At 60.0% G+C, this 13,286-nt stretch overlaps 1 protein-coding gene across 1 annotated transcript in view; it reads left to right on the top strand.

The window, feature by feature from the left end:
• The window catches only part of LOC136046495 (cyclin-dependent kinase 16-like), a gene marked incomplete at its 5' end in the record, with an annotated part of 33,481 nt that overhangs the window by 9,854 nt on the left and 10,341 nt on the right, over positions 1–13,286 (top strand). The window contains 2 exons of the mRNA XM_065733080.1: positions 2,269–2,392; positions 6,386–6,506. Of these exons, the coding sequence (XP_065589152.1) occupies positions 2,269–2,392; positions 6,386–6,506 (245 nt within the window). The remainder of the gene's footprint in view (positions 1–2,268; positions 2,393–6,385; positions 6,507–13,286) is intronic.

Below are 13,286 nucleotides of genomic sequence, written 5' to 3'. Positions count from 1 at the left end.
GGTGTGTAAGGGGGGTGCAAGGGGAGGGGGGGTGTGCAAGGGGTCCTGGGGGGTGTGTAAAGGGTCCTGGGGGGTGTGTATGGGGTCCTAGGGGTGTGTAAGGGGAGTGCAAGGGGGAGGGGGAGTGTGCAAGGGGTCCTGGGGGGTGTGTAAGGGGGTCCTGGGGGTGTGTATGGGGTCCTAGGGGTGTGTAAGGGGAGTGCAAGGGGGAGGGGGAGTGTGCAAGGGGTCCTGGGGGGTGTGTAAGGGGTCCTGGGGGTGTGTATGGGGTCCTGGGGGTGTGTAAGGGGTCCTGGGGGTGTGTAAGGGGGGTGCAAGGGGGAGGGGGTTGTGCAAGGGGTCTTGGGGGGTGTGTAAGGGGGGTGCAAGGGGGAGGGGTGGTGTGCAAGGGGTCCTGGGGGTGTGTATGGGGTACTAGGGGTGTGTAAGGGGAGTGCAAGGGGGAGGGGGAGTGTGCAAGGGGTCCTGGGGGGTGTGTAAGGGGTCCTGGGGGGTGTGTAAGGGGTCCTGGGGGTGTGTTTGGGGTCCTGGGGGTGTGTAAGGGGGGTGCAAGGGGGAGGGGGGAGTGTGCAAGGGGTCCTGGGGGGAGTGTAAGGGGTCCTGGGGGGTGTGTAAGGGGTCCTGGGGGGTGTGTATGGGGTCCTAAAGGTGTGTAAGGGGAGTGCAAGGGGGAGGGGGAGTGTGCAAGGGGTCCTGGGGGTGTGTAAGGGGTCCTGGGGGGTGTGTATGGGGTCCTAGGGGTGTGTAAGGGGGGTGCAAGGGGGAGGGGGAGTGTGCAAGGGGTCCTGGGGGTGTGTATGGGGTCCTGGGGGTGTGTAAGGGGTCCTGGGGGTGTGTAAGGGGGGTGCAAGGGGGAGGGGGAGTGTGCAAGGGGTCCTGGGGGTGTGTATGGGGTCCTGGGGGTGTGTAAGGGGTCCTGGGGGTGTGTAAGGGGGGTGCAAGAGGGAGGGGGGGTGTGCAAGGGGTCTTGGGGGGTGTGTATGGGGTCCTGGGGGTGTGTATGGGGTCCTAGGGGTGTGCAAGGGGGAGGGGGAGTGTGCAAGCGGTCTTGGGGTTGTGTATGGGGTCCTAGGGGTGTGCAAAGAGTCTTGGGGGTGTGTTAAGGGAGTGCAAGGGGAGGGGGGGTGTGCAAGGGGTCCTGGGGGGTGTGTAAGGGGTCCTGGGGGTGTGTAAGGGGGTTCAAGGGTGAGGGGGAGTGTGCAAGGGGTCCTGGGGGGTGTGTAAAGGGTCCTGGGGGTGTGTATGGGGTCCTAGGGGTGTGCAAAGAGTCTTGGGGGTGTGTTAAGGGAGTGCAAGGGGAGGGGGGGGGGTGCAAGGGGTCCTGGGGGGTGTGTAAGGGGTCCTGGGGGTGTGTAAGGGGGGTGCAAGGGGAGGGGGAGTGTGCAAGGGGTCCTGGGGGGTGTGCAAGGGGGAGGGGGGAGCGTGCAAGGGGTACTGGGGGGTGTGTATGGGGTCCTAGGGGTGTGCAAGGGGTGTGCAAGGGGGAGGGGGGAGCGTGCAAGGGGTCTTGGGGGGTGTATAAGGGGGGTGCAAGAGGGAGGGGGGGTGTGCAAGGGGTCCTGGGGGTGTGTAAGGGGGGTGCAAGGGGGAGGGGGAGTGTGCAAGGGGGTGGGGTGTGCAAGAGAGGTGTGGGGTCTTTATGGGGTCTTGATGGGGTCGTGGGGTTCTGAGGGGGTTGTGGGGCACGTAAGGGCGGATGAGTGTGCAAGGGGCGTGCAAGGCGTGCAAGGGGCGTGCAAGAACTGGAACTAAAGGGATTCTAAGTGGGTTTGGGTATGGATGGGGTGGGTCTATAGGGTATTTATGGGATCTTTATGGGGTCTTTATGGGGTCGTGGGGTTCTGAGGGGGTTCTGGGGCACGTAAGGGGGGATGAGTGTGCAAGGGGCGTGCAAGGCGTGCAAGAACTGGAACTACAGGGATCCTAAATGGGTTTGGGTATGGATGGGGTGGGACTATGGGGTCTTTATGGGGTCTTTATGGGGTCTTTATGGGGTCGTGGGGTTCTGAGGGGGTTGTGGGGCATGTTAGGGGGAATGAGTGTGCAAGGGGCGTGCAAGGCGTGCAAGGGGCGTGCAAGAACTGGATCTAAAGGGATTCCTAGTGGGTTTGGGTATGGATGGGGTGGGACTATGGGGTCTTTATGGGGTCGTTATGGGGTCGTGGGGTTCTGAGGGGGTTGTGGGGCACGTAGGGGGGGGATGCGCGTGCAAGGGGCGTGCAAGGCGTGCAAGGGGCGTGCCCCGGGGCCGGGGGTGGGGGGGGGCAGCTGTTCCTGTTCCAGCTGCTGCGGGGTTTGGCCTTCTGCCACCGCCACAAAGTGCTGCACCGCGACCTCAAACCCCAGAACCTTCTGCTCAGCCGCCGCGGGGAGCTCAAGCTGGCCGACTTCGGTACGGCCCCGGGGGGGACCCCAAAACCCTGAAACCCTATAAGGAACCCGGAAATCCCATAAGGGACCCCAAAACCCTATAAGGGATTCTGAAACCCTATAAGGAACCCGGAAATCTCATAAGGGAGCCTGAAATCCCATAAGGGACCCCGAAACCTATAGGGGACCCCGAAACCCTATAAGGAACCCGGAAATCCCATAAGGGACCCCGAAACCCTATAAGGGATCCTGAAACCCTATAAGGGACCCTGAAACCCTATAAGGGACTCCAAAACCCTATAAGGAACCCTGAAACCCTATAAGGGACCCCAAAACCTTCTAAGGGATCCTAAAACCCTATAAGGAACCCGGAAATCCTATAAGGAACCCGGAAATCCCATAAGGGACCCCAAAACCCTAAAAGGGATCCTGAAACCCTATAAGGGACTCCAAAACCCTATAAGGAACCCGGAAATCCCATAAGGGACCCTGAAACAACAGGGGGGACCCCGAAACCTATAGGGGACCCCAAAACCCTATAAGGGACCCTGAAACCCTATAAGGGACCCTGAAACAACAGGGGGGACCCCGAAACCCTATAAGGAACCCGGAAAACCCATAAGGGACCCCGAAACCCTATAAGGGACCCTGAAACCCTATAAGGGACTCCGAAACCCTATAAGGAACCCTGAAACCCTATAAGGGACCCCGAAACCTTCTAAGGGATCCCGAAACCCTATAAGGGACCCTGAAACCCTATAAGGAACCCGGAAATCCTATAAGGAACCCGGAAAACCCATAAGGGACCCCGAAACCCTATAAGGGACCCTGAAACCCTATAAGGGACCCTGAAACAACAGGGGGGACCCCGAAACCCTATAAGGAACTCAGAAATCCCATAAGGGACCCCAAAACCCTATAAGGGATCCTGAAACCCTATAAGGAACCCGGAAATCCCATAAGGGACCCCAAAACCCTATAAGGGATTCTGAAACCCTATAAGGGACCCCGAAACCCTATAAGGGATCCTGAAACCCTATAAGGGACCCTGAAACAACAGGGGGGACCCCGAAACCCTATAAGGAACCCGGAAATCCTATAAGGAACCCGGAAATCCCATAAGGGACCCCGAAACCCTATAAGGGACCCTGAAACCCTATAAGGAACCCGGAAATCCCATAAGGGACCCCGAAACCCTATAAGGGATCCTGAAACCCTATAAGGGACCCTGAAACAACAGGGGGGACCCTGAAACCTATAGGGAACCCCAAAACCCTATAAGGGACCCTGAAACCTATAGGGGACCCCGAAACCCCAGGGGGGACTCTGAAACCCTATAAGGACCCCTGTGATCATATAGGCCACCCCCCCCCGATCCTATAGGGCCCCTCGTGATCCTATAGGGCCCCACCCTATCCTATAGGGACCCCTGTGATCCTATAGGGCCCCTCGTGATCCTATAGGGCCCTCCATGATCCTATAGGGCCCCCCCCCGAATCCTATAGGGCCCCCCCTGATCCTATAGGGCTCCCCATGATCCTATAGGGCCCCCCCCGAATCCTATAGGGCCCCCCCTGATCCTATAGGGCCCCCCGTGATCCTATAGGGCCCCACCCAATCCTATAGGGCCCCCCTGATCCTATAGGGCCCCCTGTGATCCTATAGGGCCCCCCCCAATACTATAGGGACCCTTGTGATCATATAGGGCCCCTTGTGATCATATAGGCCCCCCCCAATACTATAGGGCCCCCCGTGATCCTATAGGGCCCCGTTCCTGCTGTAGGGCCCCCCCAGATCCTATAGGGCCCCCCGTGATCCTATAGGGCCCCGTTCCCACTGTAGGGCCCCCCTCGATCCTATAGGGCCCCCCTGATCCTATAGGGCCCCGTTCCCACTGTAGGGCCCCCCCCGATCCTATAGGGCCCCTCGTGATCCTATAGGGCCCCACCCTATCCTATAGGGACCCCTGTGATCCTATAGGGCCCCTCGTGATCCTATAGGGCCCTCCATGATCCTATAGGGCCCCCCCCGAATCCTATAGGGCCCCCCCTGATCCTATAGGGCTCCCCATGATCCTATAGGGCCCCCCCCGAATCCTATAGGGCCCCCCCTGATCCTATAGGGCCCCCCGAGATCCTATAGGGCCCCACCCAATCCTATAGGGCCCCCCTGATCCTATAGGGCCCCCTGTGATCCTATAGGGCCCCCCCCAATACTATAGGGACCCTTGTGATCATATAGGGCCCCTTGTGATCATATAGGCCCCCCCCAATACTATAGGGCCCCCCGTGATCCTATAGGGCCCCGTTCCTGCTGTAGGGCCCCCCCAGATCCTATAGGGCCCCCCGTGATCCTATAGGGCCCCGTTCCCACTGTAGGGCCCCCCTCGATCCTATAGGGCCCCCCTGATCCTATAGGGCCCCGTTCCCACTGTAGGGCCCCCCCCGATCCTATAGGGCCCCCCTCGATCCTATAGGGCCCCCCCCGATCCTATAGGGCCCCCCGTGATCCTATAGGCCCCCGTGATCCTATAGGGCCCCCCCACGATCCTACAGGGCCTCCCCCGATCCTATAGGCCCCCCCCCCCGATCCTCTAGGGCCCCCCGTGATCCTATAGAGCCCCGTTCCCGCTGTAGGGCCCCCCGTGATCCTATAGGGCCCCCCCCCGATCCTATAGGGCGCCCCGTGATCCTATAGGGCCCTGTTCCCGCTGTAGGGCCCCCCCAGATCCTATAGGGCCCCCCGTGATCCTATAGGGCCCCGTTCCCACTGTAGGGCCCCCCTCAATCTTATAGGGCCCCCGTGATCCTATAGGCCCCCCCTCAATCCTATAGGGACCCCTGTGATCCTATAGGGCACCCCCTGATCCTATAGGCCCCCCCCCCCGATCCTATAGGGCCCCCCGTGATCCTATAGGGCCCCCCCCCCGATCCTATAGGCCCCCCCCGATCCTATAGGCCCCCCCCCCGATCCTCTAGGGCCCGCCGTGATCCTATAGGGCTCCGTTCCCACTGTAGGGCCCCCCTCAATCTTATAGGGCCCCCGTGATCCTATAGGGCCTCCCCCGATCCTATAGGGCCCCTCCCAGATCCTATAGGGCCCCCCGTGATCCTATAGGGCCTCCCCCGATCCTATAGGGCCCCCCTGATCCTATAGGGCCCCCCCCCGATCCTATAGGGCCCCCCCCGATCCTATAGGGCCCCTTGTGATCCTATAGGGCCCCCCCAGATCCTATAGGGCGCCCCGTGATCCTATAGGGCCCCGTTCCCGCTGTAGGGCCCCCCCTGATCCTATAGGGCCCCCTGTGATCCTATAGGGCCCCCCCACGATCCTATAGGCTCCCCCCCTGATCCTATAGGCCCCCCCCCAGATCCTCTAGGGCCCCCCGTGATCCTATAGGGCCCCGTTCCTGCTGTAGGGCCCCTCCCGATCCTATAGGGCCCCCCCCGATCCTATAGGGCCCCCCTCGATCTTATAGGGCCCCCCCGATCCTATATGGCCCCCCGTGATCCTATAGGGCCCCCGTGATCCTATAGGCCCCCCCCCCCGATCCTATAGGGCGCCCCGTGATCCTATAGGGCCCCGTTCCCGCTGTAGGGCCCCCCCTGATCCTATAGGGCCCCCCGTGATCCTATAGGGCCCCGTTCCCGCTGTAGGGTCCCCCCCCGATCCTATAGGCCCCCCCCCCGATCCTATAGGGCCCCCCTCGATCTTATAGGGCCCCCCCGATCCTATAGGGCCCCCCTCGATCTTATAGGGCCCCCCCCGATCCTATAGGGCCCCCCGTGATCCTATAGGGCCCCCGTGATCCTATAGGCCCCCCCCCGATCCTATAGGGCCCCCCGTGATCCTATAGGGCCCTGTTCCCGCTGTAGGGCCCCCCCTGATCCTATAGGGCCCCCCGTGATCCTATAGGGCCCCGTTCCCGCTGTAGGGTCCCCCCCCGATCCTATAGGCCCCCCCCCTGATCCTATAGGGCGCCCCGTGATCCTATAGGGCCCCGTTCCCGCTGTAGGGTTGGCGCGTGCGAAGTCGATCCCGACGAAGACGTACTCCAACGAAGTGGTGACGCTGTGGTACCGCCCCCCCGACATCCTGCTCGGCTCCACACACTACTCCACGCACATCGACATGTGGTCCGTGCACGAGGCCTTGCACGAGGGTTTGCACGAGGGCTCGCTGTGGGGTCACGGGGTCACGGGGTTATGGGGTCACGGGGTTATGGGGTCGGGGTTTGGGGTCAGGTCCGGGGGCGTTGCACGGAGATATCCGGCTCTGTAGGGTCATAGATTTGGGTTGAGGGGGTCCTTGCACGAGGATTTGCACGAGGACTCACTATAGGGTCATGGGGTTATGGGGTCACGGGGTTATGGGGTTGGGGTTTGGGGTCAGGTCTGGGGGCGTTGCACGGAGGTATCCGGCTCTGTAGGGTCATAGATTTGGGGTTAGGGGGTTCTTGCACGAGGATTTGCACGAGGAATCCCTATAGAGTCACGGGGTTATGGGGTCATGGGGTTATGGGGTCACAGGGTTATGGGGTCACGGGGTTATGGGGTCGGGGTTTGGGGTCAGGTCCGGGGGCGTTGCACGGAGGTATCCGGCTCTGTAGGGTCATAGATTTGGGTTGAGGGGGTTCTTGCACGAGGATTTGCACGAGGACTCACTATAGGGTCATGGGGTTATGGGGTCGGGGTTTGGAGTCAGGTCCGGGGGCGTTGCACGGAGGTATCCGGCTCTGTAGGGTCATAGATTTGGGGTTAGGGGGTTCTTGCACGAGGATTTACACGAGGGCTCACAAGAGGGTTCACTATTGGGTCACGTGGTTATAGGGTCATGGGGTTATGGGGTCACGGGGTTATGGGGTCATGGGGTTATGGGGTCGGGGTTTGGGGTCAGGTCTGGGGGCGTTGCACGGAGGTATCCGGCTCTGTAGGGTCATAGATTTGGGGTTAGGGGGTTCTTGCACGAGGATTTACACGAGGGCTCACAAGAGGGTTCACTATTGGGTCACGTGGTTATAGGGTCATGGGGTTATGGGGTCACGGGGTTATGGGGTCATGGGGTTATGGGGTCGGGGTTTGGGGTCAGGTCCGGGAGCGTTGCACGGAGATATCCGGCTCTGTAGGGTCATAGATTTGGGGTTAGGGGGTTCTTGCACGAGGATTTGCACGAGGACTCACTATAGGCTTATGGGGTTACGGGGTCATGGGGTTATGGGGTCACGGGGTTATGGGGTTGGGGTTTGGGGTCAGGTCCGGGGGCGTTGCACGGAGTTATCCGGCTCTGTAGGGTCATAGATTTGGGGTTAGGGGGTTCTTGCACGAGGATTTGCACGAGGACTCACTATAGGGTCACAGGGTCATGGGGTCACGGGGTTATGGGGTTATGGGGTCACGGGGTTATGGGGTCGGGGTTTGGGGTCAGGTCCGGGGGCGTTGCACGGAGGTATCCGGCTCTGTAGGGTCATAGATTTGGGTTGAGGGGGTTCTTGCACAAGGATTTGCACGAGGACTCACTATAGGGTCATGGGGTTATGGGGTAATGGGGTCACGGGGTTATGGGGTCACGGGGTTATGGGGTCGGGGTTTGGGGTCAGGTCCGGGGGCGTTGCACGGAGGTATCCGGCTCTGTAGGGTCATAGATTTGGGGTTGAGGGGGTTCTTGCACGAGGATTTGCACGAGGACTCACTATAGGGTCACAGGGTCATGGGGTCACGGGGTTATGGGGTTATGGGGTCACGGGGTTATGGGGTCGGGGTTTGGGGTCAGGTCCGGGGGCGTTGCACGGAGGTATCCAGCTCTGTAGGGTCATAGATTTGGGTTGAGGGGGTTCTTGCACGAGGATTTGCACGAGGACTCACTATAGGGTCACGAGGCTATAGGGTCACGGGGTTAAGGGGTTATGGGGTCACGGGGTTATGGGGTCGGGGTTTGGGGTCAGGTCCGGGGGCGTTGCACGGAGGTATCCGGCTCTGTAGGGTCATAGATTTGGGTTGAGGGGGTTCTTGCACGAGGATTTGCACGAGGACTCACTATAGGCTTATGGGGTTACGGGGTCATGGGGTTATGGGGTCACGGGGTTATGGGGTCACGGGGTTATGGGGTCGGGGTTTGGGGTCAGGTCCGGAGGCGTTGCACGGAGGTATCCGGCTCTGTAGGGTCATAGATTTGGGGTTAGGGGGTTCTTGCACGAGGATTTGCACGAGGACTCACTATAGGGTCATGGGGTTATGGGGTCACGGGGTTATGGGGTCGGGGTTTGGGGTCAGGTCCAGGGGTGTTGCACGGAGATATCCGGCTCTGTAGGGTCATAGATTTGGGGTTAGGGGGTTCTTGCACGAGGATTTGCACGAGGACTCACTATAGGGTCACGAGGCTATAGGGTCACGGGGTCACGGGGTTATGGGGTCACGGGGTTATGGGGTCGGGGTTTGGGGTCAGGTCCGGAGGCGTTGCACGGAGGTATCCGGCTCTGTAGGGTCATAGATTTGGGGTTAGGGGGTTCTTGCACGAGGATTTGCACGAGGGCTCACAAGAGGGTTCACTATTGGTCACATGGTTATAGGGTCACGTGGTTATAGGGTCATGGGGTTATGGGGTCGGGGTTTGGGGTCAGGTCCGGGTGCGTTGCACGGAGGTATCCGGCTCTGTAGGGTCATAGATTTGGGGTTAGGGGGTTCTTGCACGAGGATTTGCACGAGGACTCACAAGAGGGTTCACTATTGGGTCACGGGGTTATGGGGTCACGGGGTTATGGGGTCATGGGGTTATGGGGTCGGGGTTTGGGGTCAGGTCCGGGAGCGTTGCACGGAGATATCCGGCTCTGTAGGGTCATAGATTTGGGGTTAGGGGGTTCTTGCACGAGGATTTGCACGAGGGCTCACAAGAGGGTTCACTATTGGTCACATGGTTATAGGGTCACGTGGTTATAGGGTCATGGGGTTATGGGGTCGGGGTTTGGGGTCAGGTCCGGGGGCGTTGCACGGAGGTATCCGGCTCTGTAGGGTCATAGATTTGGGTTGAGGGGGTTCTTGCACGAGGATTTGCACGAGGACTCACTATAGGGTCACGGGGTTATGGGGTCATGGGGTTATGGGGTTATGGGGTTATGGGGTCACGGGGTTATGGGGTCGGGGTTTGGGGTCAGGTCCGGGGGCGTTGCACGGAGGTATCCGGTTCTGTAGGGTCATAGATTTGGGGTTAGGGGGTTCTTGCACGAGGATTTGCACGAGGACTCACTATAGGGTTCACTAGTGGGTCAGGTGGTTATAGGGTTATGGGGTCCTGGGGTTATGGGGTCGGGGTTTGGGGTCAGTTCCGGGGGCGTTGCATGGAAGTATCCGGCTCTGTAGGGTCATAGATTTGGGTTGAGGGGGTTCTTGCACGAGGATTTGCACGAGGACTCACTATAGGGTCACGAGGCTATAGGGTCACGGGGTTATGGGGTTATGGGGTCACGGGGTTATGGGGTCAGGGTTTGCGGTCAGTTCTGGGGGCGTTGCACGGAGGTATCCGGCTCTGTAGGGTCATAAATTAGGGGTTAGGGGGTTCTTGCACGAGGATTTGCACGAGGACTCACAAGAGGGTTCACTATTGGGTCACGGGGTTATGGGGTCACGGGGTTATGGGGTCACGGGGTTATGGGGTCGGGGTTTGGGGTCAGGTCCGGGGGCGTTGCACGGAGGTATCCGGTTCTGTAGGGTCATAGATTTGGGGTTAGGGGGTTCTTGCACGAGGATTTGCACAAGGACTCACTATAGGGTTCACTAGTGGGTCAGGTGGTTATAGGGTTATGGGGTCCTGGGGTTATGGGGTCGGGGTTTGGGGTCAGTTCCGGGGGCGTTGCATGGAGGTATCCGGCTCTGTAGGGTCATAGATTTGGGGTTAGGGGGTTCTTGCACGAGGATTTGCACGAGGACTCACTATAGGGTCACGAGGCTATAGGGTCACGGGGTTAAGGGGTTATGGGGTCACGGGGTTATGGGGTCGGGGTTTGGGGTCAGGTCCGGGGGCGTTGCACGGAGGTATCCGGCTCTGTAGGGTCATAGATTTGGGTTGAGGGGGTTCTTGCACGAGGATTTGCACGAGGACTCACTATAGGCTTATGGGGTTACGGGGTCATGGGGTTATGGGGTCACGGGGTTATGGGGTCACGGGGTTATGGGGTCGGGGTTTGGGGTCAGGTCCGGAGGCGTTGCACGGAGGTATCCGGCTCTGTAGGGTCATAGATTTGGGGTTAGGGGGTTCTTGCACGAGGATTTGCACGAGGACTCACTATAGGGTCATGGGGTTATGGGGTCACGGGGTTATGGGGTCGGGGTTTGGGGTCAGGTCCAGGGGTGTTGCACGGAGATATCCGGCTCTGTAGGGTCATAGATTTGGGGTTAGGGGGTTCTTGCACGAGGATTTGCACGAGGACTCACTATAGGGTCACGAGGCTATAGGGTCACGGGGTCACGGGGTTATGGGGTCACGGGGTTATGGGGTCGGGGTTTGGGGTCAGGTCCGGGGGCGTTGCATGGAGGTATCCGGCTCTGTAGGGTCATAGATTTGGGTTGAGGGGGTTCTTGCACGTGGATTTGCACGAGGACTCACTATAGGGTCACAGTGTTATGGGGTCACAGGGTTATGGGGTCACGGGGTTATGGGGTCATGGGGTTATGGGGTCGGGGTTTGGGGTCAGGTCCGGGAGCGTTACACGGAGATATCCGGCTCTGTAGGGTCATAGATTTGGGGTTAGGGGGTTCTTGCACGAGGATTTGCACGAGGACTCACTATAGGGTCATGGGGTTATGGGGTCACGGGGTTATGGGGTCGGGGTTTGGGGTCAGATCCGGGGGCGTTGCACGGAGGTATCCAGCTCTGTAGGGTCATAGATTTGGGTTGAGGGGGTTCTTGCACGAGGATTTGCACGAGGACTCAATATAGGGTCATGGGGTTATGGGGTCACGGGGTTATGGGGTCATGGGGTTATGGGGTCGGGGTTTGGGGTCAGTTCCGGGGGTGTTGCACGGAGATATCCAGCTCTGTAGGGTCATAGATTTGGGGTTAGGGGGTTCTTGCACGAGGATTTGCACGAGGACTCACTATAGAGTCACAGGGTCATGGGGTCACGGGGTTATGGGGTCACGGGGTTATGGGGTCGGGGTTTGGGGTCAGGTCCGGGGGCGTTGCACGGAGGTATCCGGCTCTGTACGGTCATAGATTTGGGTTGAGGGGGTTCTTGCACGAGGATTTGCACGAGGACTCACTATAGGGACATGAGGTTGTAGGGTTTGGGGAGTGCCTTGCACGAGGGCCTTGCACGAGGACAAGCTTAGGGGTATCCTATGGGGCCTGGGTGGGATCTATGGGGCCTGGGTGGGATCTATGAGGTCTGGGTGGGATCTATGGGGTGTGGATGGGATCTGTGGGGCTGTAGGGGGTCGGGGCGGGCCTTGCACGAGGGCCTTGCACGAGTGCCTTGCACGAGGATGAGCTTAGGGATGTCCTATGGGGTCTGGGTGGTATCTATGGGGTCTGGGTGGGATCTATGGGGTGTGGGTGGGATCTGGGGGGGCTGTACGGGGTCGGGGCGTGCCTTGCACGAGGGGCTTGCACGAGGGGCTTGCACGAGGATGAGCTTAGGGGTATCCTATGGGGCCTGGGTGGGATCTATGGGGCCTGGGTGGGATCTATGAGGTCTGGGTGGGATCTATGGGGTGTGGGTGGGATCTGTGGGGCTGTAGGGGGTCGGGGCGTGCCTTGCACGAGGGCCTTGCACGAGGGCCTTGCACGAGGACAAGCTTAGGGGTATCCTATGGGATCTGAGTGGGATCTATGGGGTCTGAGTGGGATCTATGGGGTGTGGGTGGGATCTGTGGGGCTGTAGGGGGTCGGGGCGTGCCTTGCACGAGGGCCTTGCACGAGGGCGTTGCACGAGGATGAGCATAGGGATGTCCTCTGGGGTCTGGGTGGGAGCTGAGTGGGATCTATGGGGTGTGGGTGGGATCTATGGGGTGTGGATGGGATCTGGGGGGCTGTAGGGGGTCGGGGTGTGCCTTGCACGAGGGCGTTGCACGAGGGCCTTGCACGAGGGTGAGCTTAGGGATGTCGTATGGGATCAGGGTGGGATCTATGGGGTCTGAGTGGGATCTATGGGGTCTGGGTGGGATCTATGGGGTCTGGGTGGGATCTATGGGGTGTGGATGGGATCTGGGGGGGCTGTACGGGGTCGGGGCGTGCCTTGCACGAGGGCCTTGCACGAGGGCGTTGCACGAGGATGAGCTTAGGGATTTCGTATGAGATCTGAATGGGATCTATGGGGTCTGGGTGGGATCTATGGGGTCTGGGTGGGATCTATGGGGTCTGGGTGGGACCTTGGGGGCTGTATGGGGTCGGGGCGTGCCTTGCACGAGGGCCTTGCACGAGGGCTTTGCACGAGTATGATCTTAGGGATGTCCTATGGGGTCTGGGTAGGATCTGAGTGGGATCTATGGGGTGTGGGTGGGATCTATGGGGTGTGGGTGGGATCTGTGGGGCTGTAGGGGGTCGGGGCGTGCCTTGCACGAGGGCCTTGCACGAGGGCCTTGCACGAGGATGAGCTTAGGGATGTCTTCTGGGGTCTGGGTGGGATCTGAGTGGGATCTATGGGGTCTGGGTGGGATCTATGGGGTCTGTGTGGGATCTGTGGGGTCTGGGGGTGCTGTATGGTGTCAGGGCGTGCCTTGCACGAGGGCCTTGCACGATTGCCTTGCACGAGGATGAGCATAGGGATGTCTTCTGGGGTCTGGGTGGGATCTGAGTGGGATCTATGGGGTCTGGGTGGGATCTATGGGGTCTGTGTGGGATCTGTGGGGCTGTAGGGGGTCGGGGCGTGCCTTGCACGAGGGCCTTGCACGAGGGCTTTGCACGAGGATGATCTTAGGGATGTCCTA

Source organism: Cyrtonyx montezumae, unplaced genomic scaffold, assembly GCF_038088225.1.
Source record: "Cyrtonyx montezumae isolate F1298 unplaced genomic scaffold, pur_monq_1.0 scaffold_162, whole genome shotgun sequence".
Lineage (NCBI taxonomy): Eukaryota > Metazoa > Chordata > Aves > Galliformes > Odontophoridae > Cyrtonyx > Cyrtonyx montezumae.
The sequence above is the reverse complement of the archived record's forward strand: the minus strand, read 5'-3'. Positions and strand labels throughout refer to the sequence as shown.